The following is a 25,798-nucleotide window of genomic DNA, read 5'->3' as shown; positions in this document are numbered from 1 at the left end:
CCCTGGGAGGTCTTCTTCATCTCAAGAGACTTGGAATCTGAAAAGTATATTTGTTCTTTTCGGTAGAGGTTTCATTAGGCACATCCGGTAATAATATCCTTAAAGTAGTATTGATTAACTACTTGTAAGCTAGTGGGGTTGCATTCCTGGAGGTTCCTTGGCCAGACCAGACCAGTCCAGCCGTGCCGGGAGCTGATAGACCTATTTCCATCGTCCCCAGGACGTTCCCTTCTGCCCCCTCCCCCGTCCCTCTCTCCCACTTCCAGCCGCAGGCAGTCATTGATCTGCTTTGTGTCTATACATAAATTTTGCCTATTCCAGAACTTCGTATAAATGTAATTACAAAGCTTGTACTCTTTGTGTCTGGCTTTCTTCCTTCTATGTTTTTGAAATTCATTAACATTGTTTGCTTTTGTAGTGCCGAGTATGTTCCATGGGCAGGGGGAACCACGCTTTCTCTATTCTCCAGTGAGGCATTTGGGTTCTCTTCCAGCGTGAGACTCTCCTACAGGTAGCCGCTACACGCTGCTGTGAAGTTTTATATGAGTCTATGTTTTCATTTCTCATTTCTCATCTGTGAAGACCCAGAAGTAGAAGGCAGGGTCCTATGGCAAAGGCATATTTAAGTTTGAAAGAAACTCATTTCCAAAGCAACTGTACCATCTTACATGCCTACCAGCAGTGGAGGAGAGTTTGGGTTCCTCTCCATCCTTGCCAGCACTTAGTGTTGCTCATTGTTTTAATTTTAGTTATTCCAGTGGCTGTGTGTCCCTGCCATTTTTTTATAGTTGAATGCTGCCTCTCATTCATATAGTCCCCTCTTGGCCATGTAAATGGTTTCCAGGCCTTCTGCTATTGCAATCCAGGCTGTGATGGATAATTTTATATACAAACTCATCTGTGAGATGATTTCCTAAAATGGGCTTCCTGGGTCAAAAGATTTGTGTTTTTATGACTTAGGAGGATACACTTAAATTGTCCTTCAATTTGTGCCGATGTATAATTGCAGCAGCAGTATCTAGAGGGCCCCTTGGCCTGCAACCTTACCGACGCAGTTCTCAAACTGTGATACGCTTGTCTGAAGGTGTGAGTACAGTCTTAATTTGCATTTCTCCTAGCAGTGAACTTGAATAACTGTTCAAACACTTACGTGCCATTTATATTTCCTGTTCCCTGAATCATGTTTCTACTGAGATGTTGGTCTTTCTCGTAACAACTGGAAGGAACTCTTTATATAGAAGGGAGTTTCATCTTTTGTCTGGAGTGTGAGTTGCAGATCTTTTTCAGTTTGTCAAATGCATTCAGCCTTTGTGTGTGGCTGTAGTTCAGCTATTTCCTTGCGAACTAGCATCCAATGGTGTGACTATCACATTTTTCCCATTGATTCTACTGTTGCCGAACCTGAGGGTGGTTCCTAGTTTTGAGATGTTACCAAAAACACTGCTGTGGACGTTTATGTGTGTGTGTGTGTCCCTTCCTGCCTTTGCCTGTCTTGCTCCCTTCAGCCCTTTACTGATATCCCCCTTGGAGCACAGCCTGACATTGCTTGCACATGAAACATCGTCTTTGGGAACCAGACCTAAAATAGACCTAGATGGCTTTGGTCATGCTGGGGTTTCCAATGTGGGCAGGCTGGAGAGACATCAACTCTTCCCTCTGTGGATGAGTAAATGGGGTTCCCACGAGTGCCCCCAGCTGCAGAGGCCAGAATTCCCTAATCCTCCCTGGACATGAGCTGGTGGGGGTGGGGTGGTGCAGGGAGCTGAAAGCAAAGCATCCCGTCTCCTCTTAGGGAGGATTTGGGGAAGAATTGGGGTGGACAGGGGTATGTAGGCTTCCATCTTGAACCAGGAGCACAATGAAAGATTCCAGAGCAAAATATGGATCCCGAGGATGGGGAAATTACAGACACACAGTCCTAACTGTGGTAAAGGAGTCCTGAATAGGAAGAAGAGAGAGACAGCTAAGAAAGCCCCAGAGATCACAGACATTGGACAATACCAAATGTGCAGCCTAGCAGGGCCTGGGGAGGACTTGGAGGTGGCTTGAGCTCTAAATGAGCTGGGGGCCTAGACAGCAGAGCAGACTCCCCAGAGCAGGCAGACTCTGAACACAGAGCAGAGGCTTCACTGTGGACAGCAGGGTCCTCTCGGACAAGAAAAGAGCAAACTGGTGAGCTCCTCTTCGCGCTGCAAACCTAGGCTTGGGTGCCTCTTTGTCAAGGGGTTCTTGCTGACCCAAAGCCTGGTTCCCACCCTCTGCATATGCTTCTCCCTGGCCATTTCCTTGTCTCTCTCCCCCCAGACCCTGAGCTCCACAGAGTCTGGGGCTATCTTTGTTTACTGCCTGGCACAGGGCTGGGCACACAGTCAGTGCTAAGAAAACAAGGTGAACTTGTGGCCTAAGAGCTATGTGGGCGTTGGAATCATCCTTGCAACATGGACGCCTTCCCAACCCGGATGAGATATGTCTAAGTATATCCGAGGAATTTTCTGCAGAAATCTCCAAGCAACTATTTATTTGGAGGCTGCAGAGGAGGGGATGGGACCACTAGACCAAAGTTGAGGAAGCTGGATCCCACGAGTAGCCGCTGTGGGAAAGATGATGTCTCCAGTGTCTTGCTGGAGTCACTCTCCAGGGGGACACTGGGGAGTGTCCTGGGCAGAAGGCAAACCACGGAGAGTTAAATCTCCAAAGTGCTTACGTAATGGGTGACATTCACCATCTGTAAACAAGACGCATTCTGAAGAATGACCCAGAACAGGGTGACTATAAACATTCCTCTATAAGCCTCACGGTGGACAGAGCCCTTCTTTTTTTGCATAACTACCCAGGGTGGAATTTCAGGGTCAGAGGGCTAGACAGTTTTAGCTTTAAAAGATAATGTCAGACAATTTTCCAAAGTCATCATTCTATACTATTCCATTTATATAAAATTCAAAAACAAGCCAATCAAATCCCTGGTGTTAGATAGCAAGCTTGAAGTTCACTTCAGGGGGCTTGCAATTGGGAGGGGGCTCGAGGGAGACTCTGGAGTGCTGGTGCTGGTCTGTTTCTTGATCTGGGTGCCAGTGGCACTGGCTTGATCACTTTTTGGAAAGTCATCAAGCTGTGTGCTTATAGTGTGTGCAGTTTTCTGTTTGTGTGTCACACCTGAAGTACGAGTTTATTTCAGAAGTCTTGAGGCTCCTCAGACCTCCAGAGGTAGACACAGCTAACCCCTCTGAGAACCTTCCATTCCCAGGTGGACCTACGCCCCCTTGGAGATGCGCAGAAGGAATTCTCCCCTCACCCTCTCTTCCCTGGACAACCTAAGAACATCTGGCCACATTCGGCTTGTTCTGTCTCTGTCCCACCTCTGGATTTAGTGCACACTTTCCACCCCCACCCCTCCCCCCAGACAACAATATGGAAAAAACCAGTGCTTACTAAGTGCTCACATACTGCGTGCCAAGCGAGGTGCTGGTCATGTGGACCAAGAAGGTGAGCAGGACCTAGAGCCTCAAGGAGCAGAAGAGAGCGCTCATCTCTTGAACATAAGGCAGTTTGTGGCAAATGTCTTGTAATTTGCACTTGCCTGCCACCTCAACAAGCAGTCTCCTAGAAGGAGCTGCATTCACATTCAGATCCGTGTTGCGGTGCAGCCGTTTGGGTTGCAAGAAAGAGACTCACTCTGGTATCGTCACAGGATGGGTGTTTATTGGGAGGACACGCCAGACAGGCCCCCCCAGGAAGAGTCTGGCAATCAGGCACTGCAAGGAATGAAATCTGGGACCAGGAAGCTTCCGGCCACAGTTCCATGGAGCTTACTCAGCCTCCAATTTCTTTCCAACCTGTTAGCCCCTAGGACATCTCCCCACTGCTCTCCCAGTTTCTCAACCCAAATCCCAGGCAGGGTCTTTGCGTCCCGTACCATCTGCCACCAGGCTGTGAGGGGAGACACTAGCCCACCCAAGAACCAGCCCCTCTCAGGCACTGACTTCCTGGGAGCAAGTTATTCCTTCTTTGTGACCCTCATTCCGCTTAACAGCCCCTGGCACACAAGCCCCCAGGAAAACCGCGCGAGCCCACTTGATCACAGAAATAAGGATGCTCTCCATACTCCCTGGGAGTAGAAATGGGGGCCCCTCTTTTTCCAAGGGCGTGATAAAATGCCTGCTCAGGCAACCCCATTGCCTGGCATGCCTTTTCCCTAGGGAACACCAAACCATCTTAATTTCCTCAGTCTTAATGTGTGAGAGGGACTCCCTCTTCTGGGAAGCCCATGAACAGAATGACCAGGGACACATCCTGGCCTTCAGTAGACGGGCACTGCAAACGTGGCCTGCCGGCAGCATTCTCACCAGTGTCAGAAGTCTCAGGCATGAGTCTGTGGTTGGGGAGTCCTATGGAAACAGAACCAAAACTATATTTCTCAGAATCTCTTGCAGCTTGAGGTGGCTGCTTGACTCAACTCCAGCCAATGGAGAGTGAGTAAAAATGACCTGCAACTTCTGTCCACAATGGGAATGGGTGTGCCTTCAATCTCCTCTTCTTGCTGGAGGGAATGTCAACACAGTGGGGCCACCATGAACCTCACAGTCAAAGGTACCATTTCAGGGATGGAGAAAAAGAAGATAGAATGCTCCCAAATTCTGACATCTTAAACTACCATAGCATATCCAGATTAGTATGGGAGAGAGAAGTAACATGTCCTCATACTGAAGTTACTGTATTTGGTCTCTTGTTAGTGCAGCCTAACTTCTAGTCCAGCTCCTATGGAGTACTCTGGTCGGCCTGGGAGGATGTAGGAAGCTCCTCTTCTTTTCTAATCCATCCCAAAAAGTCCAGGGTGGGCTTGGATGTGAGGAAAAGGAAAAGATGTGAGGGGCCATCCATTGGAAGATAAAGGGAGAGATGAGATCCAGAGAAAAGGAAAAGACAAGTAGACAACATGGGCACTTGTTTATCCTCAGAGTCCCCCAGGACCAGCACCCTCCTGGGTAGATTAAAGTTCACCTCTACTTCTCCGCGCCCATTTTTCTTGGCAAGAGATTTGGATCTGGGTCATAGAAAGTCAGATGCTGTAGAGTTGTTTTCACAGAGGGAGTCAGGACTCAGTGCTGCCTTGTTCACGAGGCCCAGGTTGTCACAGTTTCTGGTGACCTCCTCCTCCTGAGGGTAGACAGTGCCACAGATCAGCTCAGCGGCAGAGCACAGGACTAGGGCCCACCTGTGGCTGCATCAGGATCAGGATCAGTGAGCTTCCCGCAGAGAAAATCCTGGTGACAAGGAGGGCTCTGGGAGTGGTCATCCCATGGCCTCTAACTCTGGAGAGCAGTTCCCCAGACCTCAAACCTTAGGTGAGGGTCCCCAGGGGACTGGGGAGCTTGTGCCTGGCTGGCAATGAGGCTGTGAGCCCAGCCCCACCCCCGCAAAACCGGAAGATCTGCAGAAGGGGACGCATCACTGGGAAGGGAAAACAGACCTTCACCCCTGCCCAGGGACATAGGCAGATTGCGGAGTAGGGAAGAGAGAACCCAGCTGGGGTTCTGTGTTCCAGGATGCATCTTGAAAGTCAAGGAGAAGCTGCTATGTCAGAATGTCTGCCCCAGTCACCTTACCAGCAGCTCCCACAGAGAACTCGACCTACAGTATACCCATCATGCCTGGCGAGCAAACACGTGGCTGTTGTGTGCCCCATTTAAAATGGGGCTTCCCTGTCTCTCCGGAGGTCCCTGGTTCTCTGTATTCTCTCCCCAGTCTCCCCCTAGTCCCAGGGCCCGTCCTACATACGAGAGCTGTCTCTGTGCACCAGCCCTGCCCAGTGGGTTAGCCAGGCGTCGTGTCTGCCTGGGCCCACGTGACAGATGGATACCTGCATGGTCTGCTTCTGAGAAGTCATCTCCACCAAATTCTCACCCATGCTCAGCTTACAAAATTGTTTCCTGCAACAGCAAGAGCAGACTCAGAGGGTCTCTTCACTTCCCCTGCGTACCCCCATTTCCTCCCCGGACCCCAAGCGCTTACTTAGCCCCAGATAGCTCACTGAACAGAGCAGTGGGAGCACTGCGGGGAGTGGGGGACCTTATCTTTCTTCCTTCCCTCCCAGCCCTTTCTTTACACAGATGGGCTCCAGATGAAGAAAGAAAACTACAGCAAGAGGGCTTGAAAGACGATTCTAGAAGCAATTCCCAAATTTGGAGCAGTGGGAAGAAGAGGGACAGGCTAGAAAGTACAGAGCCCATGCATCTGGTAAGAGAGACATGAGGGAAGGTTGAGGGGAAGTGGGGGATGACAAGGTGACCTCATCCTGCCCCAGCCCTGAACCCACCTCCAGACGTAGAAGGCCCCCAGGCCCAACAACAGGAAGAGGAGGCCCAGCAGCAGCCCCAGGACCCAGAGTAGCTTCTGGAACAGACTCAGATGGTGCAAGGCTGGAATGCAGGGGTGAGGCTCAGACGGCGGCTCCAGGCCTCCAGGATTCCCTCCCAAGGGGACTCCCCCGAGATGAAAACCATTCTAGCTCTCACTTTATCTCAGAAGCTTTCCGCAACCGAGCATTAAGTTAGACTAGTTAGACAAACTGATCACAGTAGAAAGGATTCAGCGAAGACCTCAGAAGGAAGCCTATGGACCCGAGAGCTGGGCCTTCCTACAGAGGGGCGTGGGAGACAGACCCTCCCCCCACCCCCCACCTCTGGTTCCGAAGTAGGTAGAAGCGGACGCAGAGCCCAAGGCATTGGAGGCAGAGCACACGTATTCCCCCTGGTCGCTGGGCCTCAGCTCCTCCATGTCCACCCTCAGGGCGTTGGCGGTGGCTGTGACGTGGATGTGGGGCTCGACGGGAGCCCTGCCAGGCTGGCTGGAGGCCACCAGCCTCCTGCCGAGGTGGAGACTCAGACTGGCTAGGGGCTCGCTGTCCACTCGGCAGTCCAGGATGCCCCGGAGGCCACCCTCAGGCTCCACGAAGACCGTCATGGAGGGCATCTCAGGAGGGTCTGTGGGAACACAGAGGGGCATAATAGTTGCAGAACACCAGCGCCAACCCAGGCAAGATGACTGCAGCTCGCCACATGACGGGGTAGAACCCCTTGCCCCTCTCCTTGGTCTGTGCCTTGCTCTGACCACTAGGAAGCAGAAGTGATATTATGTGGCTTCAGGACTAGACCTCAAGGGGCCTCATAGCTTCTGGCCTCCTGCAAACACAACCCCGGAGGAAGGTCAGGCGAGCCCCAGCTGCCGGCCGTGAGGATGCAGTAATCCTCAACCAGCTAGCTACGAGACAATGACAGAGACCAGCCGAAGCCCTGCCCAGCTCCGCTCCACCTGAATTTCTAACCGACAGCATCAGGAGCAAACACAACGGCTGTCACCTGAAGCTCTATATTTCGCGGGGCTTGTGATTGCAGCCACAACTGGCTGATCCTGCATGGGGGCCTGGATGAGGGATGGAACGGGGACCCAGGCACTCTGCATGCAGTATCCCCTGGGCTCCTCACTGGGTGAGGGGGCTGATATTTTGCACATGAGAAAAGCCAGGCAGTGGTGTACAAGATCACACAAGAAGGCAGCGGGAGTCCTCCAACCCAGGACTCCATCCCTACAAAGTCTTTGCTCTTTGCAGACAGAAGAGGAGGAGGACCCGAGGCAGGCAGGTGAGATGTGGACAGGGGGTTGGGGGGTTGTACTCACACAGCACCCGGAGCATGACTGGAGCAGAGGTGGTGGCCCCACTGGGGAGCTCAGCCCAGCAGTGGTACGCCCCAGCTTGGGTGCGGGCCACGTGGGTAAAGGCAAGGGTGGGCACAGGCTCCACATGTAGTCGCTGGCCATTCCAGAACCAAGCGAAGGTGGAGTTGCCCATGGGTCCGGGACCACCAGAGAGGCGACAGCTCAGGTTCAGCGGTGCCCCCTCAGCCACGTCCAGCCCCGGCTCGGCCACCACACGCACCCCTGCAGGCCAAGGACCAGGAGGATGTCAGGGAGCCTGTGGATGGGATCTGGGCATCGCAGAGGCCTCAGTGTATTATGGGAACCTCTGTTCTGATTTGGGGCCCACAGAGGTAAGATTGTGGCTCTCTCAAAAGACTGAGATCTCTTGGGGCACCTGGGTGGCTCAGTCGGTTAAGCACCTGCCTTTGGCTCAGCTCATGATCCTGGGATCCTGGGATCGAGCCCTGCATCGGGCTCCCTGCTCAGCAGGAAGCCTGCTTCTCTCTCTCCCACTCCCCCTTGTTTGTGTTCCCTCTCTCACCGTCTCTCTCTCTCTCTTTCAAATAAATGAATAAAAATCTTAAAAAAAAAAAAAAAAAAAAAAAAAGACTGAGATCCCTTGCACTGAGTACCTCTGGGACAGGGTGGTTTGTCTCTACAAACCAGGCTTTCTAATGGATGAGGCTGTGTCTTGCTCGGAGATGGGACTCCTCAAACGTGGGGCTCTATTTCATCCCTCACACTGAGCCCCCTAAAGGTACGGTTGGGTCTCTCTTCCCACCCCAGGCTTCCCCAGAGCAGGTCTGTGCTTCCACCCCAGATTGGGTTCTGTGAGGGCGGGGCTCTGTCTCTCCTGCCTCGGAGGGGCCCTCCACACGGCTGCAGAGTTCTTGCAGAGAACTTGCAGAGTTCTGCAAGGGCAAGGCTGCTTCTTCCCCTCAGGCTGGGCAACGGCCTCCAGGGAGAGAGTTCCTCCTCCATCAGATGGGGCAGGGCTCTAGCTATCCATTCTGGTCAGCCCGCCCCTCGTATACACAAGGCCCCGCTGTGCCTGAGTCCTTCTCCTCCCCCTCGGCCCACTCACCTTCCCCCTGCAGCTGCCCTGTGGTGCTGACCGAGCCCAGGAAGTTGTGGGCTGTGCACATGTAAGTGTCCTTGTCACCGGACGGTATGTCTCGCACCTGCAGTCGCAGGGCATTTCGGGCAGCCTGCACGGCGCCTGTCCCGGATGCCAAGCCGTGGACCCCTGGGCTGGTGGCCAGCACCTTGCCGTCACGGGACAGGGCCAGCTCAGCAGGGGGCTCGCTGTCCACAGTACACTGCAACACGGCCATGGAGCCGACTCTGGAGTCCCGAAAGGATGACAGGATGACATCCCGAGGGGCATCTGGGAGCACGACAGCACATAGTTGGAGGCCTTGTTTGGATACCCTGGACCGTCCATGGCCCACCCGCCTGGCATTGGTGAGGCTGAAGCCTCTGGATGAAAGGTCACTTCCTCAAAGTGACACCTCATGGACAGAGTCCCCCAGGTGGGGTTCGCAGGACTCTTTTCTCATCACCAATGTTCTTCTTTGCCCAAGTGCCCCTTCCAAGATCTGCTACGGTCCTGCCTCCACCCCCACAAAGGCCCAGAAGTGCCCTCTGCCTGCTCTCAGCCTCAGCACCCCCAGCCAAGGGCCCTAGCTCACAGTGGACTTGCAGGGCGGTGGGCCGGGAGCTGCGGGTGCCCTGGGCGTCCTGGACCTGGCAGGAGTAGGCCCCCGCATGAGCCCGTGTGGCCGCTGGGATCGAGAGGGCGGCAGCTGGTCCCTCCTGCAGCCAACGGCTGTTGTGGTACCAGGCATAGAGAACGGGTGGGCGGGCGGCGGGGTCTTCACAGGACACTGTGACGGGGGTCCCCTCAGGCACAGCGGCGGATGGAGCCAGGGCCACCTGCACACCTGGACCAGGGAGACCAGGGTCAGCAAGGCCCAGCCAGAGACCACAGCTGGTCCCTCTCCCCCCACTGGGCTCGGCCTCCAGCCCTGCCTCACCCTCTAGCCGCAACTCCAGGGAGACATTGGCCTGGCCCAGAGGATTGTGGGCGGAGCAGCTGTAGAGCCCCTCATCGCTGGGTCCGGGCTCCCACAACTCCAGGCGCAGAGTGTTGGGGACAGAGGCTGTGCTCGAAGACATCAGGAGGTGGCCAGCGTGGCTGAGGGCTAGCTGGGCGGGTGGGCGGCTATCCACAGTACACAGTACCTGAGCCAGCCGTCCGCCCCGGCTTTCCAGGAGGTAGGTCAGGCGCAGGCTGCGGGGAGCGTCTATAGGGACACCGAAGGAAACAGTTCAGAGACCACACCCAGGAGGCCAGTTGAAAGGCAGCATTCAAAGCCGGAGAGCCCTGGCTCCCTATCGCAAGGGCCCCTAGTTGCCCAACTGAGGCTCCTCTGCCCAGAAAGAAGCTATCCACTCTGACCCTGACTCAACGCTCCTTGTCCTGGGCTTCTTCAGATTGATGGGGTCTGGGTTCCTGAGTCAGACATCTGTGGGGCTCTGGCCACGCCCTTGATCCCTGTGGGCTGCCGTCATTCTTTTTTGTCCCATCCTGCATCCAACCAAACTCACAGAGGACATCCAGAGTGACAGGTCTGGAGAGGTGGGGTGCCTGGCCAGGAGTCACCACACCACAGCGGTAGGAGGCAGCGTCCGTGACTGTGACATTGGGCAGAAGGATGGAGTGGGCACCTGGGCGCTGCTGCCCATCCTGGTACCACGTGTAGGTGAGCTGGGTCAGGTTCGAGGTCCACACAAGGCAGGTCAGGTTCACCAGCTGCCCCTCTTGCACAACGGCCCTAGGCTGCACCTGCACACTCACAGCTGGGGAGGGAAGAGGGCCGGGGACACGGGTTAGACTGTGAAGCTGTGTAAAGCAAGTCTCTTGTCTCCCTGAGGAAGAGAAACATGTACAGGGGGCTCAAGATTGAACATGGGAAACAGCTCACCATCTCTCAGGTGGTCCCAACCAGGGTTCTGCAGGGCTCCGGGGTACCCTAAGCCCTCCCTGACTCTGATGGGCACATGGAAGAAGAACACAAGCCTGCCTGGGCTGCAGTATTTTCTCCTTGAACACCCCGCCCTTCCTTTTCTGATTTATCCACTGGACATCCAGGCAAACATCTGTTTCTAAAAAAGGCTCTTCTGTGAAAGCCAAGTCTGGAGTCATTTGTCCTGAAAGGAGGCTGTCTTATGTTCAGCCCACCTGGCTGTCCCTCAGGTTTCCAGAACCTTCTCCAGCCTCCTCTCTTCTCTTAAAGGAGCCCCCCATGCACACACTCACGCCCTCACACTGACCCTGGGCATCGAAGAGGGCAGAGGCTGAGGCCTGGCCCAGTGTGTTGTTGGCCTGGCAGGTGTAGGCGCCTTCATCCTCCAGCACTGCTCTGTGGATCTCCAGGCGTAGTGTGTTGGGAGCGACAGCCACCTGCAGTCGGGGAGAGCGGCTAGCCAGCTCCCCCACACCCTGTAGGGTGGAGGCCACGAGGTGGTCCCCGTGGAGCAGTCGTAGGTGGGCTGGAGGGTCACTGTTCACACGGCACAGGAGGAGGCCCAGTCGTCCAGGGCCCGTGTCCATCAAGGTGGTGAGTGTGGCCTGGCGAGGGGCGTCTACAGGAGGTAGGGAGTGGTCAGGAACCCCCGTCCCTTCTCTAGCACTCTCGCATGGAGGCAGGGCTTGCCCAGCCCCTCCTCTATCTGTCCCTTGTGTCCCTCACCCCCCAAGAAACATGGACAGGATGAAAGCTTACAGGACACGTGGAGGCTGATGGGTGCGGCCAGGCTCGTGGTGGCCGAACCTGGGGCCTGGGCTTGGCAATGGTAGGCCCCAGCTTGGCTCAGAGTAATGGCCGTGAAGCGGAGCGTAGCTGAGTTTGACTCTGGGAGGGGCTGGCCATCCTGGTACCAGAGGTATGAGGTCCCCTCCTGGACCCCTGCGGGCACCTGGCAGCTCAAGACCACGGCCTGGCCCTCCTGGAGCTCAGGTGATGGAGACACCTGGACCCAGGCTCCTGCAGGGGGAAACCAAGGGCAGGTGAGGGCCCTCCCCCATGCCTTCTCCCCCAGCCTGGGACTATGTGTATGTCCACACGAGGACCCCAATCCTATGTCCTGGAGCCACAGGCCCCCTATGAGACCACCACCAAAAGGCCCCACTTCAGCTCCATGCCTCCCCCTGTCCTGCTCCCAACTCCCCTGCCCTGCTCTGTCCTGGCTTTTACCACTCACTACCTGGAGCTACAGTTTCACTCTGTCGGTCATATCTCACCTACCAGAAGGTCCAGCTAACGGGACTTCCAACCCCGTGGCAGGTGCAGCGCCTGCACAAGTTAGCTCAGGACAGATGCTGGCTTGACCCCATAGAACACTGAAATCAGAGGGGTTTAGATCATGCCAAGGTCCGTTGTCCCAAGAGTGAGCTGGACCCAGCATGGATGACCCAAGTGATTACAGGGAAAGGTATCCAGCTGGAGACCAAAGGAGGCCTGCTGGTTGGCTAGAAACTCCTCTGACCGTCACTGAAAAAGGCTCACATTTCTACCCCGAATCCACATGACACAGCCCAAAGCCTGGCCAGAGCAGCCCCCAGGGCACGTGGGCCCTAGGGACCGGACACTCACCTCGGACCTGAAAGAAGAGGGAGGTATTGGTGGATCCGAGGGCATTGGTGGCCTCGCACCGATAGCTTCCAGAGTCCCCAAGGCTCAAGTCTCGGACCTCCAAGTGCAGGGAGTTGGCTGTGGCTTTGACCTGGAGGCGGCCATGGAGCGGGAGCAAGGGCCCCAGGCTGGTGGCCAGGAGGTGCTCCTCGTGGAAGAGGGCCAGCTGGGCCACAGGGTGACTGTCCACAGTGCAGACGAACACAGCCACGTGGCCCTGGCCCACGTCCAGGAATGCTGACAGCTTTGGAGGGTCTGGGGGATCTGCAGACAGGAAGGAGCTCAGGCCACGCCCCGTCCTGCTCACCACAGCACACCGCCCCTCTGCACACGCAGTCCAGGCCTGCCCTTGCTCACGCCCAAGCCGTGCTCTGCCCCTTACGACCGTTCCCCCGCACTGCGCACCCCCCCACCCTCTGAGCACCCAACCCTGCCCTTGCCCGTCACCCACAGAGCACACTCAGGAGCACCGGGGCGGAGAGCTGGGCCCCAGGCTCGGCGAGGATGCGGCAGGCATAGAGGCCAGTGTCCGTTCTGGCCACAGGCAGCAACGTCATGGTTTCCAGGGGGCCCTGGGCCCACAGCGCCCCGTTCCGGAACCAGGAGAAGTTGGCAGGGCCGCCGGCTTCCCGGCTCACACTGCAGGTCAGGTTGGCTCCGGTGCCCTCCAGCAGCGTGTGGGATGGGGTGATGACCAGGCTGGTGGCTGGAGGGCGAGCAGCACAGGCCACCTGAGACAGGCCTCCCCTTGACTGCCTCCCCCCTGGGGTGGGGGCCCAGCCTCCCAGCATGGAGAAGGCAGGAAGGAGACCCCTCCCCGGTGTGCCCATGGGGTTGGGGAGAAAAACGAGTTCCCATGGCCAAACAGATGTGGTTTCACCCAATAGACCTGCCCTGGACGGCAGAGAGATTTGGAGTGTCCAGCGTACCAGCCCCTGACCCTGAACCACCCATTCCCTGCACTGACTCACCCTGGGCATCGAAGTTTGTGGAAGCAGAGGCGTTGCCCAGGGCATTGCTGGCTTCACACAGGTACACACCCTCATCCTCCAGGACCGGGTCACCGATCTCCACACGCAGCAGGTTGGGGGCTCTGGTGACCTTTAGGCGCTGGGAACAGCCCCCACAGCCCAATGGCAGGGAAGAGGCCACGACATGGTCCCTGTGGAGCAACCGCAGCTGGGCTGGGGGGTTGCTGTCCACACGGCACAAGAGGAGCCCTTGACGTCTCGCCGCAACCCCTGCAGCATCGGGGTCCAGCTGGGCAGTGAACATGGGCTGGCGTGGAGCATCTGTAGGGAGGAAGAGCATAGGCATTCATCTCGTGGCCTCCACAGGGTTCTCCACGTCCACTCCCGCAACACACCAAACAAAGGCATGTGCTCAGAATTGCCATGAACAGTTGTGTAGGTTGTTCACTGCACAAGGACAACCAAACAAAAGGAGGAGGAATTCGGCCCATGGCCCTCATGCTCAGCTGTGCTCTAGTGCTGTACTGAGTCTTCCCAGAGGAAGGAATATCATTTTCTAGCTTGGACAAGGGTGTCGTATGGGCTAGCATAACATTGTGTGCTTCTGATTGGCCCCCCCAGGTTAATATTGAAGCATCCACCCTTGATAGGCCACAGTCCCTGTGCTGAGAGGTTCTGCTGTCAAGGCTATGGAAGCTTGTGAGAGCACAGCCGAAGGGTGTGTGCACATATATGGAATTATGGTGTCCTAGGGACCAGCTCAGGACAAAACTTGGACAAGGTACCCATGGTGCCTTTGAGGCTAAAAGTAGAGGGCCCTAAAGAGGCTGGGATTGAGGGACAGGATATGGGGAGGCAGAGCAAGCCCCAGGCTTGTTCTCCACATTTCAGCCCTGGGCGGGAAGCTCTGTGGTGCCCATGCCCGTGGCTGATCTAGACCCCGGGGCGGGCGGGCCTGAAGGAGGTGAGGGGGATGGCAGGCTCCTGTGGGCTGACCCTCCCTAGGTAGGCAGGGGCTGGTGGGAAGACTGCTTACAGAGCACAGTGAGGATGGCAGGTGAGGAGGGTCCGCTGTCCCTGTGGCCATCATTGGCCTGACAGTAGTAAGATCCGGCATCGGTGCTGGAGGCCGCAGAGAGGTGAAGGCTGCTGCTGGAACCTTCAAGAAGCGGGGCTCCATTCCGGTACCAGGAGAAGCGGATGTCAGGCGATGGGCTCAGACCACTCCTGCAGTTCAGGGTCACTCCTTGGCCTTCTACCACCTCTGCTGCGGGGCTGATGAGGAGGTGCGCCACTGGCAGAGGAGGGAGTAAGGAAGGCTCAGGTCCCCTGCATCCAGCTGCACCCATGCCACCGGCTGCAGGAAGACCTCCAGGGTTCTCCTCTCCCCACATGACTGTAGGTAGGTCTGGACTCCGTGGCATTAGCTCCATGAACGTCTTGATATCAGGAGAGTTTGTCCTTCAATGCCAATTCTAATCTATTGGCTGCAGCTTGATGGAGAAGGATTGTGAGCCAGAGCCCAGGCTTCCATCAAAAACCTGGCACAATTGATTAGCTCTGTCCTCCACAGCCTCAGAAGGAGGGAATGGCAATGCATGCATGAAGGTATAGACGACCGCGCTTTGCTATTTTTCCTCCTGCCTCGGACTCCTAGCAGAGCCTGCCCCAGACGTTTGATAAATAAAAAAACCAATGGATGTGAAGGCCCTTCAAGTTCAGAGTCAAAATGTGTACAAAAGGAATAATGCAACCTGCCACGTTTCCCCTTTGCCTTGACTTCAGGAACCTCCCAGATCTTTGATGTGATTTTTTTTTTTTTTAAACCAACCAGCTTGTTCGTCCCCTCAGCTAAGTCCCCTGGACTCCTGGGACAAAGACCAGAGCAGGCCTCCTCCTTGGTGTCCCTTCACCAGCCCCCCTCCCCATGCCTGTCTTACCTTTGGCCTGGAAGTTCAAGGTGGACGATGACTTCCCCAGGGAGTTGGTAGCTGAGCACGTGTACTCCCCAGTGTCATCCAGCCCCAGGTCTCGGATCTCCAGGTTCAGGGAGTTGGGGGTGGAGAAGACACTGAAGCGTGAGCTGTGGTTTCCCTCCCCTGGCGTGGAGGCCAGGATGAGGCCATTGTGCGACAGCGTCAGGGTGGCCAGAGGCTCGCTGATCACGGAGCAGTGGAGGATACCCACCAGCCCCTCCCGTGTCTCCAGGAAGGCCGTTAGGTCCGGGGCAAGGGGCGAGTCTGCGTGGAGATGAGGGGGTGCTGGTCACCCTCAGATGGGGGCAATCCCGGATCCCACTTTATAGGCTATGACCCTGCAATACCCCTTGAAGGGAGCAACCCCAGAGCTTCTGAGGACCAGTCGAATACACTTGTGCCTGAGTGGAGCCAGTCACTTTGTTTTCTCAGTCAACAGCTGTGGCAACTCTGTGAGTGGGGGGTCGGGGGCCCACCATGAAGTTGGGAAAACTGCCAGGCGGCAGCGGGTAGCACCTCGTCCAAGGAGCCAGGGTGAGGAACTACCAGCAATGGGACAGACTGTCATCACATGCCCCCTGACGTGACACAGCAGGACGGACCCAGAGTCACACCCACGCTGTTGCTGCCCGGGTATGCAGGCTCAGTCTACACAAACCACACAAACACAAACAGGGACACTCACACAACTAGCCTATACTCTTCAAGTCTCAATGGCAAGAAAGGCAAGAAAAGGGGCGCCTGGGTGGTTCCATCTATTAAGCGTCTGCCTTCACTCAGGTCATGATCCCAGGGTCCTGGGATCAAGTCCCACATCGGGCTCTCTGCTCAGTGGGGAGTCTGTTTCTCCCTCTCCCTCTCCCCTTCCCCCTGCTTGTGCACATGTGCGCTCTCTCTCTCTCTGTCTCAAATGAATAAATAAAATCTTTTAAAAAGAGAGGGAGAGAGAGGGACTACCTTCTGTATGATTCCAACTATTTGACATTCTGGAAAAGGCAAAATTTTTTATGCCTGTGGTTGTCAGGCATTCAACAGATAAATAAATGGAGAACGGGGGATGTTTATGGCAGTGAAACTCTTCTGTATGACACTGTAAGATGAGTACATGATATTATTCAAAACCTGTAATGTACAACACAAAGAGTGAACCTTACTGTAAACTACAGACTTTAGTTAATAATGTATCAGTGTTGGTTCAGTAATTATAACAAATACACAACACTAATCCAGAATGTGATAGGGGAAACTGTGTCAGGAAAGATACATCAGACCTCTGTACTATCTGCTCAATATTTTTGTAAATTTAAAACTATTGTTAAAAAATAAAATCTATTAGGTAGCTCGGTCAGTTAAGCATCCAACTCTTGATTTCAGCTCAAGTCATGATTAAGGGTGGTGAGGCCAAGCCCAAGAAGACTCACACACTAGGCGTGGAGCCTACTTAAGATCCTCTCTCCCCATCCCCTCTGCGCCTCCCCGCACCATGCACCCGTGCTCTCTCTTTCCCACTCTTTTTTTTTTTGACAGAGAGGAAGATCACAGCAGGCAGAGAGGCAGGCTGGAGGGTGGGGAGGTGGGGAGCAAGCTCCCTGCTGAGCAGAGAGCCCGATGAGGGGCTCCATCCCAGGACCCTAAGATCATGACCTGAGCTGAAGGCAGAGGCTTAACCCACTGAGCCACCCAGGCACCCCCTAATCCCACTCTTTAAAAAAAAAATTAATAAATAAAGACAGAGAACAAATGTACCACACTGTTAATAAATGGAATGGAAAATCTAAGTTAAAAGTGTATGGTAATTCTTTGTATTCTTCTTGCAACTTTCTGTAAGCTTAACTCATTCAAAATGAAAACTGGTTTAAAACAGGAGGACACCCAGGCCCAGGGAGGTGAAAGCTTGCCCAGAGTTGGAGAGCTGGGGTGTGAGCTGAGAGCCGCCCAGGCCCAGGCTCTTCACCCTCCTGTGGGGCCCCTGTCCGCAGCTCCACCCTGGCCACTTACGGCTGACCACCACGCTGACGGGGCCGGAGCGCTCCCTGCCATAGGCATTCTGCACCTCGCAGACGTAGAAGCCAGTGTCGGCCCTGGAGGCCGAGGGCAGCAGCAGCGTGTGGCTATGGGCATCCTCCAGCACGACGTGGTTCTTATACCAGCTGTAACGCAGCTCGCTGGGGGCTGTTTGGGGCGTGTTGCAGGTCAGTGTCACCGTCTGATTCTCTAGGATGCGGCCTGCCGGGCTCACCTGGACCTCAGCCACTGTGGGGGCAGCAGAGGGCATGCTGGGGGACACTCAGACATCTTCCAGCATCCTGGGGTTGTAGCCAATCAGCCCGAATCCTGCATGCTCGGTACCAGGCCCCTTCTGGATGGGCACCGCATCTCTTTGTCCTGTTTACTGGGATTCTTGCAACCGCCCACCCCGCTGGGGATGTTTGTCATCTATCTGGGGCAGGGCTAGGGCTCCACACCTGTGTCCCAGAAGGCGCTTTGGCCTAGCTCCCTTGAGCAACAGTGGCCTGTTGGGGACCCCGCCCCACCCTCCAGTCAAGACCCAGGCTCCTCCAGGACTCACTGAAGATGTGGACCCTGATGGGGGGCGAGACCGAAGAGCCCACGCCATTCCCAGCTTGGCAGGTGTAGACACCAGCATCGTCCCAGGTTGCCTGGGACAACCTCAGTGTACGCCCCTCGACCTGGAGCGGTGCCCCGTCCTTGATCCAGCGAATAGAACTCACGTCGGGGTAGCTGCTGTTCACCCGGCAGGTGAGTATGACCAGATCACCTGGCAGGATGTTCCGCCCTGAGGGGCTGAGAAGGATCTCCACGCCCCTGGGGGCATCTGCAAGGCATAGGGTGGTGGTGGGCAGGGCGTCAGAGGAAGGGCCCAGGGAAGACAGTGGTGCCACTTCTCTCTTCTTTCAGGAAGCCCCACCAGGCACTGCCCCCACCTCGTGAGGAGGTTCTGGTTCCTTCCTTCTCCACCGAGGGCCTAATAATGCAGGCCTAGCGTCCAGCCTGCACTGCCTTCTAAGGCTTTCTGCCACGTGACACTGGCCATCACCCTCTCTTCTATCTAGGGATCATGAGCACCATCGTTCCTGCTTAGGTGGCTTTTGGTAGCTGTTGGCAAGGAATCAAACACTTCATGAAGGGGGCCAAAGGCAGAGGATGGTTAACCCGCTTGGAAGGAAGGAGCCAACCATACAGCACATCTGCATTTCTAGAAATCTTGTTCCAAATCCTCTGGCTATGGAAATAGGCTTATAAAAGCTATTATTTTCAAATGCTTTATCTAGGGAAATATGAAAATAGCAGAAGCTAATATCTTAGAGTGCTCGGTATGTGCTAAGCACTCCTTCAATTTCCATAACAGTTCCTTGAGAACAACTCCTCTCCTTCACAGAGGTAGACATGGAGGCCCCAAAGGTCAAGTAACTCGCCCAGTTTCCTCAGCTAGTGGTGGACCCAGCCAGCCTGATGATGCCTGTGAACAGCCCTTGTTCTAGAATAGGCCGCCATGTTTTACCATGATGGGAAGTTGCATAATCAAGTAGAAACTCAGGTTTCCTCCAACCTCCTCTTTGTTGAGTAGCCTTAGACAAGAAAAGGGTGAACCTTCCTCCCCCCAACACACAGCAGCCTCCAGAGCTGGGTTGAATCCCCAAGTCCTCCCTCCCCGGCCCCCAGTTCTCTGGCTCTTCGTGTCTCCCCTCCTCTGCCCAACCCGGCCTCAGGGACACGAGGTACTAGGGAGTCATTCAATGTGACTTTTAAGGTTTTGCAGCGTCTCTCCCCTCTGGCTGAGCCTGGAGGTCCAAGTGCACCTGGCTCTGCCTCAGGGGCGAGGGTTCTCTTTCTACAGGCTGTAGAAGAGACTAGTTTCCTCTGGGGAGCCACAGAAGTGCGCTCAGTCCCAAGGGTGGGGCCCCCAGCACACTCACATTGCACTTGGAGGTGAATCTCGCCCCGAGCCTTTTGCTTGGCCACCGAGACTTCGCAGTGCAGGGTCCGGCCATGGTCCTGCCACGACAGGGCCATGTGGAGGGTCTCCAGGTGGCTGATGCCTGTGGGCCTGAGATCCTGGAGGTTGGAGGTGACCGAGCGCTCGGGGTCCTGGCCTTCCCACTGCAGGCTGATGTGCTCCTCTGGGCACGCATAGGGAGTAGAGCAGTTGAAGTAGGCCTCCATGCCCTCATGGAGCTCCGCCAGGGAGGAAATGGAGGGCTTCTCAGGCGTCTCTGAAGACAAAGACCAGAGGCTCAGAACTCCCCTTCACCACACAGGAGGCCTCCTGCCCTAGAAAGCCCAGCAGAGGGGCGAGACCTGGGCAGGGTCCTTCAAGAGGAAGGAGAGACTACTTTCGACCCCCAGCCCCACTTGGGTGAATGCAAAGGAGATGCAGGGCTGGGAGAGGCCGGGGATGGGCTTACACTGAGGGTTGGGGCTGTGAGTCAATGGGGCCAGTAGCAGCTTGGGACACACTTCCAGGCCATAGCCAGCTCACCCTGCCCCTCACCTGTCACAGTGACCACAGTGCCTTTGACATCTGACCAGCGGTTGCCTTCACTGATCTCAAAACGGAAGTTGTAGGAGCCTGAATCCTCAGGCCGCAGGTCCTTCAACAGCAGGCTGCACATCTTGTGCTCTGTGCGCCCCAAGAACTGGGCACGGTTACGAAAGCGTGCCTCCACCAGCTTGGGGTTCTCCGAGTGGCTTACCACCTGCCGCTGGCCCGCATAGTCGTAGTACCAGATGGCTGTGATGCCGCGGGTCACTTCCACATCAGCTGGGAAGCTGAAGACGCAGGGGATGATGAGGCAGGACCCCCTCACGCCCTTCACAGCCTGGGGACTGGAGACACCCCATGAGGACAGGCCTGAGGGTGGGGCGAGACAGAGAGGAGAATGATGAAGACCTGGTATCATGCAGAGCCCCCAGACCTGTCCCCAGATGAGCCCCCAGCCGGGCACCCCTGGAGCAGCCCCTTAGCGTGGGGGCGCTCCAAGCCACTGCCTCCCTGAGCCCTCCTTTGACCTCAGCAGACAAACCTGTGACCAGGCCCAGTGCGGTCTGCCCAGGGCCAGGCCCTGCAAGCCGGGAGAAACCAGCACAGCTTACCTGTTGAGATCGATGAGAACAGCTGGAGAAGCCAGAACAGGGAGTCCATAGCAGGCTTCACACCGGTTCTGGTGCCTAAGAGGCGATACATACCTTGTGTGCTGGTTGGATACACAAGGGCCTCCTAGGGCACCTCAGGGCACCTCAGCCTCAGAGTCTGCTGAGAGTCCAGCCCTCGGTCCCCACATGCTCTGCTGCCCGCCCTCAAACCCCCAGTGAGAGGTCCGGGTGGCCAAGGACCCTCGCACAGCCAGCAGCAGGGAGCCGGGATCCCACGTTCCTGGCGTGGACCACACCCAGGAATACCTTCACTTGGTGTTGTGCCCCAGAAAGCCCTCTGTGTGTCCCTCAGCCCCACCCCAAGTTCTGCTTTCCCAACCCCTCAAGGACACTCCTCCAGAGCAGATGAACATCTGTTTCTCTTTCTTCCCACTTCCCCACCTCTTCCCCACCACCCAGCCCAACAGGAACTGGAGCCCAGAGAGGCCCAGGGACTCACTCCAAGGCACCCAGCAAGGATGATGGCTTGAAACTTGTGTCCTTACCACCAGCCTTACCAGCTGTAGGCCTTAATGGGGCTCGACTGAGCACTGACCAAAGTGCTGCCTTTGAGAGCTTCTTATATCCCTGAAAGGTTCTCAGGGTTCCCACTCCCAGTTCTGCCCCCATTCCCTGCTGGTCACACACACGGTCTGTGGCCAACTCCCATCTACACGTGGGCTCTCCAGTTGACCAGCTCTTCCCCACCACAAATGATCTTTGCCTGCTGAAACCTTATTCAGTCGTCAAGGTGCAGCTTGAAGGAGGTGGCTTCTAGCCGGAACTTCCCTTGTGGGGTCCCTGGAGCCACCCCACAGCCATCTCCATGCTTGCCTCGTTCTTGGCAGCTTGTGACCCCCATTTCTCAGGAGCTGGGACTGAGGACATGCACCCTGAAGCAGAGCAGAGCCCCCAGGCCTTGCAGTAGTGAGCAAGAGAGGGGTGTGATCCTTGGGCGTCTGGAGTTGGTGGCAGGGCAAGTCTGGGCAGGGGACACAAGCCCCGCACAACACATATCCCTACTGTTTACCATGTACAAGAAGGTGGGCTCTCTGCCAGCGGGGGGCCCTGCTGGAGATGAGGATCTAAGGGGGTGCCACAGAGAAGAATCTGAGGGGCAAGAGATGCCAGAAACACATATAACCAGAACTATAAAGCTGTGAGAAGAAAACAGGTGAAAATCTCCACGACCTGGGATCAGGCAATGACTTCTCACGTATGACACCAGAAGCACAAACAACAAAAGAAAAAATAGATAAATTGGACTTGATCAAAACTTACAACTTTTGTACACATTGAAGGACACTATCAAGAGAGTGAAAAGACAACCCAGAGAATGGGAGAAAGTATCTGCAAATCATCTAGCTGACTAGGGGCTGATATCTAGAATATATAAGGAACTTCTGCAACCCAACAAGAACAGTAACAAGCAAACAAAAAACCCCAAACCACCCAAAATAAAAAAATGGGGTAAGAACTTCAATACACGCTTCTCCGAAGATGATATATGTGGCCAAAAAGTTCATAAAAAGTTGTTCAACATCATGAATCATTTGGGAAATGCAAACTGAACCCACAATCAGCTACCACTTCATACCCATCAAAATGGCTATTAACAAACAAAACCAGGAAATAATAAATGTTGATGAGGACGTGGAGAAATGGGAAACCCCATGCACTGCTTCCCCACTTTACATTCTGGTGGGAATGTAAGATGGCACCGTCCCCGTGGAAAATAGTTTGGGAGTTCCTCAAAAGTCAGACATAGGGGTGCATAGATGGCTCAGTCAGTTAAGCATTTGCCTTTAGCTCAGCTCATGGTCTTGGGATGGAGCCCCACATCAGGCTCCTTGCTTAGGGGGGAGCCTGCTTCTCTCTCTGCCTGCTTGTGTTCTTTCTCTCTCTGATAAATAAATAAATATCTTTAAAAAAAAAAAGTCAGACATAGATTACTGTAGCATCCAGCAATTCCACTTCCAGGTATCAAAACCAGAAGATTTTTTTAAAAAAGATTTTAATTAATTTATTTATTTGACAGAGAGATCACAAGTAGGCAGAGAGGCAGGCAGAGAGAGAGAAAAGGAAGCAGGCTCCCCACTGAGCAGGAGCGCCCAATGTGGGGCTTAATCCCAGGACCCTGGGATCATGACCTGAGCCGAAGCCAAAGGCTTTAATCCACTGAGCCACCCAGGTGACCCTCAACAGAAAGATTTGAAAACAGGGACTCAAACAGATACTTGAACACTTGTGTTCATAGCAGCGTTAGTCACAATAGCCAAAAGGTGGAAACAACCCAAGCGCCCATCACAGATGAATGGATGAAAGAGAGGTGGTCCATCCATAAAAAGAATATTATTCAGCCATAAGAAGGATCGAAATTCTCCCATTCTGACACGTGTGACAAGGGCAAACCCTGAAACCATTATTCTAAGTCAAACCATCCATATACATAAGGGCAAATATTGCATGATTCTACTTATATGAGGTACCTAGAGTATGCAAGTTCAAAGACACAGAAAGCAGACTAGAGGTTACAGGGACAAGGAAGGGGCATGGAGGAGTGAGTGGAGAGGTCATATTTAATGAGAGCAGAGTCCCTCTTTTGGATGATGAGAAATTCCTGAAAATTGACAGTGGTGATGGTTACACAATATCATGAATGTATTTAATGCTGCTAAACTGAACACTTAAAAAATGGTTAAAACAGTAAGTTTTATGTTAAGTGTATTTTACAACATGCATACAAAAACCCATGTTGCTAGGCCGCCTGGGTGGCTCAGTTGGAGAAGCATCTGCCTTCAGCTCAGGTCATGATATCAGGGTCCTGGGATCGAGCCCCACCTTAGAGTCCCTGCTCAGCAGGAAGCCCGCTTCTCCCTCTCCCTCTGCACCCCCCCCCCCCCCCTTCTGTTGTGCTCTCTCTCACAAATAAAAAAAAAAAAAAAAAAATCTTTAAAACAACAACAAACAAACAAAAACCCATGTTGCCAACTTCGCAATCCTCCCTGGTCCTAAACGCTGACTTGGCAGAGTGAGGGGGTGAGCCTGAGGAGGCTGGGAGTGGGGACAGGAAACTCATAACATCTCCCAGCCCCCAGCCCATCAGCCGCAGGATGGGGCCCAGCTGATTCTGGAGGCTACCAGGGTACACTCCTGGGGAGGGGCTGAGCAGACACCCAGGGCCTAAATGGGATCTGAATTGTCCATCAGGATGACGATACTTGGCCAAGTGTGAAGGGGGGAGGGCTGTCTTTGCAGGGAGTGGGGCAAAGGTGAAGGCATGGGAAGGCCGGGAAGAGCACTGTTCCTCAGGCAACCCAGCCGACAGTGCTGGTCATTGGCTGAGGCCCAGCGGCTCGTCCCCAGTTCTTTCGGTGGCTCTAGGCCTGCTCCTCTCCCAGGAGAATGGAGAAGCCACAGGAGAGGTTCATGCTGGCCCAGGCTGGAGCTAAGGCCCAGATGCTGGGCTGAAAGGCAGCTCAGGGCATGTTTGGGGTGGGTGGGTAACAAGGTCAGCTCTGCTACAGAAGGGGCATGAGGAAGAGGGGGCATGTCGGCCCCAGGGCCCCTGCTCTTCCCATTTGGAGCCATGGAAGGGACAATGGTGAAACTACAGGATGGTGGGATTTTAGACCTACTGACCCCAGAACAGAGCAGAGATTATTGAAACATGCAAGAGGACCCCTTCTAGAACCACCCCAAATCACATCATGTAGGTTTCACCTACACTTAGCCCAGCCCCAACACCCAAGAGGTAAGTCCCACCGGCGTCCAATTCATTGACTCATCCTGTTTCACCCCTCATCCTAAGACCTCGTCTAAGACCACCCTCGTCCTAGAGAACTTTCCTGGGAAAAGAAGAGGCAAAACAGACCCCCGAAAGGAAGACCCTGTCCCTATTTGGAAACCTCAGGGCTAGGGGTTAGGTGCTCCTAGGGCTTGGATTGAGCTGGGTGTACTGGTGGGCGTCCTGCGCCCCCTGGTGGTAAAGGGGTGATTGCCAGTCCTAGGAAAGGGGGTGGGTGTCCTGGGGACCAGACCCCGCAAGCCTGAAACAACCTCTTCCTTAGGCAATGATCACCAGACCTCAGAAAGCTCAGGGCTCTGAGATTCATCTTTGTAGCTTCAAGTCTTGGGTGCTCCGAACATGGGCTTTAATCCCCACTCTCAAAATTGGTGTATGTTGCATCAGGGTGGGACTGGGATGGCCTGGAAGGTGGGTGCCCGAGTCTGCTGCTGCCTGTGCGAGAACGAGTGGGCGGGCGGGTAGAGTCTATGTGAGACCAAGTGTCCCATGATAAGTGGGGAGGGCTGGCTGAACCCTGACCTCTGAGCCCAGAGCCCAGTCTGGCCTGGGGAAGGAAGGGCAGACGGAGTTTCACTACAGACAGCTATGTAGGGCTCAGTTTCTGTTTCCTAGTACCAGGGCTCCCCCCTCAACTTCCCTATCAGGCTGCAGAAGGAGGGAAATGAGGGGATCCAGACATCTGGAGTGTCCTTCCCCACAGATAAGAAATCAGGGTACAGGAGGGAGACTCCAGAGTATATGATCTTCCTAAGAGTGGAAAGCCCCAAACCTAAGCCAAACGTTTTGCGTGAAAAGCCCTAAACCTAAGCCAAACGTTTTGCGTGAAAAGCCCTATCGCCCATAAATGAAGTCGCCTGGCTTTGAAATGGGCAATAGAGATTTCACATCTCCTTTTTCAATCCGGCCCAAGCTCCTGCGCCCCAGGCTGTGCTAGGCAGTGCTGGGGGTCCTGCTGGGAGGAAGAAGTGGTGATGAGGGCAGTGAGTGGGACTGGGCTCCTGTGAGGCCAAGATGAATGGTGGGTGGCCCCAGGGCGGGTGTGAAGATGAATTTCGGCTACAGTGTGGGATGGAACTGGGTGGACGTGGAGGGGAGAGTGATGGGTCAGGAGAGGATGAAGGTCAGGGTTGAGGCTGCATGGAGATGATGGAAATGTTGCGGGTGTCGCTGAGGGTGAGGGAGGGCTGACAGGTGTGAGGACTGGGACCGGGGTATGGGTTGGAGAAGATTTGGGGGTTCTGGTAATGGCTGCAGCCTTGATTAGTGTCTCGGGCTTGAGTTGGTCTGGGGCCCAGCACCCACCCCTATTGCCCCCCAGCAAATCTCAGCCCAACCCCTCTCCCAGCCCTCCTCTCGCACTCCGGAGATGGGGGTACCTGCTCCGCAGGGGGAAGGGGCTGCGAGGCTGGTGAACCACAGGAAGAAGAACAGGAACGAGAGCCAGATGCTCGTGGTGCTGGTGGCTTCCCAGGGCTCTGCCACCCCAAGAGAGGAGTT

General features: G+C 55.0%; 1 protein-coding gene and 1 long non-coding RNA gene across 3 annotated transcripts in view; one reads left to right on the top strand and one right to left on the bottom strand.

The window, feature by feature from the left end:
- LOC132021768 (uncharacterized) overlaps window positions 1-7,637 on the top strand; it is a 9,769-nt gene extending 2,132 nt beyond the window's left edge. Inside the window, exons 2-3 of the long non-coding RNA XR_009405441.1 lie at window positions 6,092-6,234; window positions 7,607-7,637. This is a non-coding gene — a long non-coding RNA (uncharacterized LOC132021768). The remainder of the gene's footprint in view (window positions 1-6,091; window positions 6,235-7,606) is intronic.
- LOC132021765 (sialoadhesin-like) lies at window positions 3,678-25,798 on the bottom strand. Of its 2 annotated transcripts, XM_059406618.1 has the most exons (22): window positions 25,678-25,798; window positions 20,455-20,529; window positions 19,853-20,212; window positions 19,278-19,574; window positions 17,909-18,175; window positions 17,338-17,592; window positions 15,304-15,603; window positions 14,400-14,657; window positions 13,364-13,684; window positions 12,844-13,098; window positions 12,354-12,656; window positions 11,484-11,744; window positions 11,032-11,343; window positions 10,306-10,557; window positions 9,732-10,001; window positions 9,387-9,638; window positions 8,780-9,082; window positions 7,675-7,935; window positions 6,678-6,980; window positions 6,314-6,416; window positions 5,858-5,927; window positions 3,678-5,154 (listed from the first exon to the last, which is right to left on the bottom strand). In XM_059406618.1, the coding sequence occupies exons 2-22, from the start codon at window positions 20,501-20,503 to the stop codon at window positions 5,047-5,049; spliced, it is 5,160 nt and encodes a 1,719-aa protein (XP_059262601.1). In that variant the 5' UTR covers window positions 20,504-20,529; window positions 25,678-25,798; the 3' UTR covers window positions 3,678-5,046. The 2 variants fall into 2 exon arrangements, with proteins under 2 accessions (XP_059262601.1, XP_059262600.1); XM_059406617.1 differs by lacking the exon at window positions 25,678-25,798 and having other exon boundaries at window positions 20,455-20,792.

Source organism: Mustela nigripes, chromosome 7, assembly GCF_022355385.1.
Source record: "Mustela nigripes isolate SB6536 chromosome 7, MUSNIG.SB6536, whole genome shotgun sequence".
Classification (NCBI taxonomy): domain Eukaryota; kingdom Metazoa; phylum Chordata; class Mammalia; order Carnivora; family Mustelidae; genus Mustela; species Mustela nigripes.
Note: the sequence above shows the minus strand (reverse complement) of the source record. Positions and strands in the feature narration are given on the sequence as shown.

Excerpts from the sequence above, each read along its gene's own strand:
- LOC132021765 (XM_059406617.1), bottom strand. The coding sequence starts at position 20,545 with ATGTATCGCCTCTTAGGCACCAGAACCGGTGTGAAGCCTGCTATGGAC. Across the intron at positions 20,213-20,454 it reads GTTCTCATCGATCTCAACAG|GCCTGTCCTCATGGGGTGTC; the intron begins GTAAGCTGTGCT and ends CCCCACCCTCAG. Across the intron at positions 15,604-17,337 it reads CGTCAGCGTGGTGGTCAGCC|ACTCGCCCCTTGCCCCGGAC; the intron begins GTAAGTGGCCAG and ends ATCTCCACGCAG.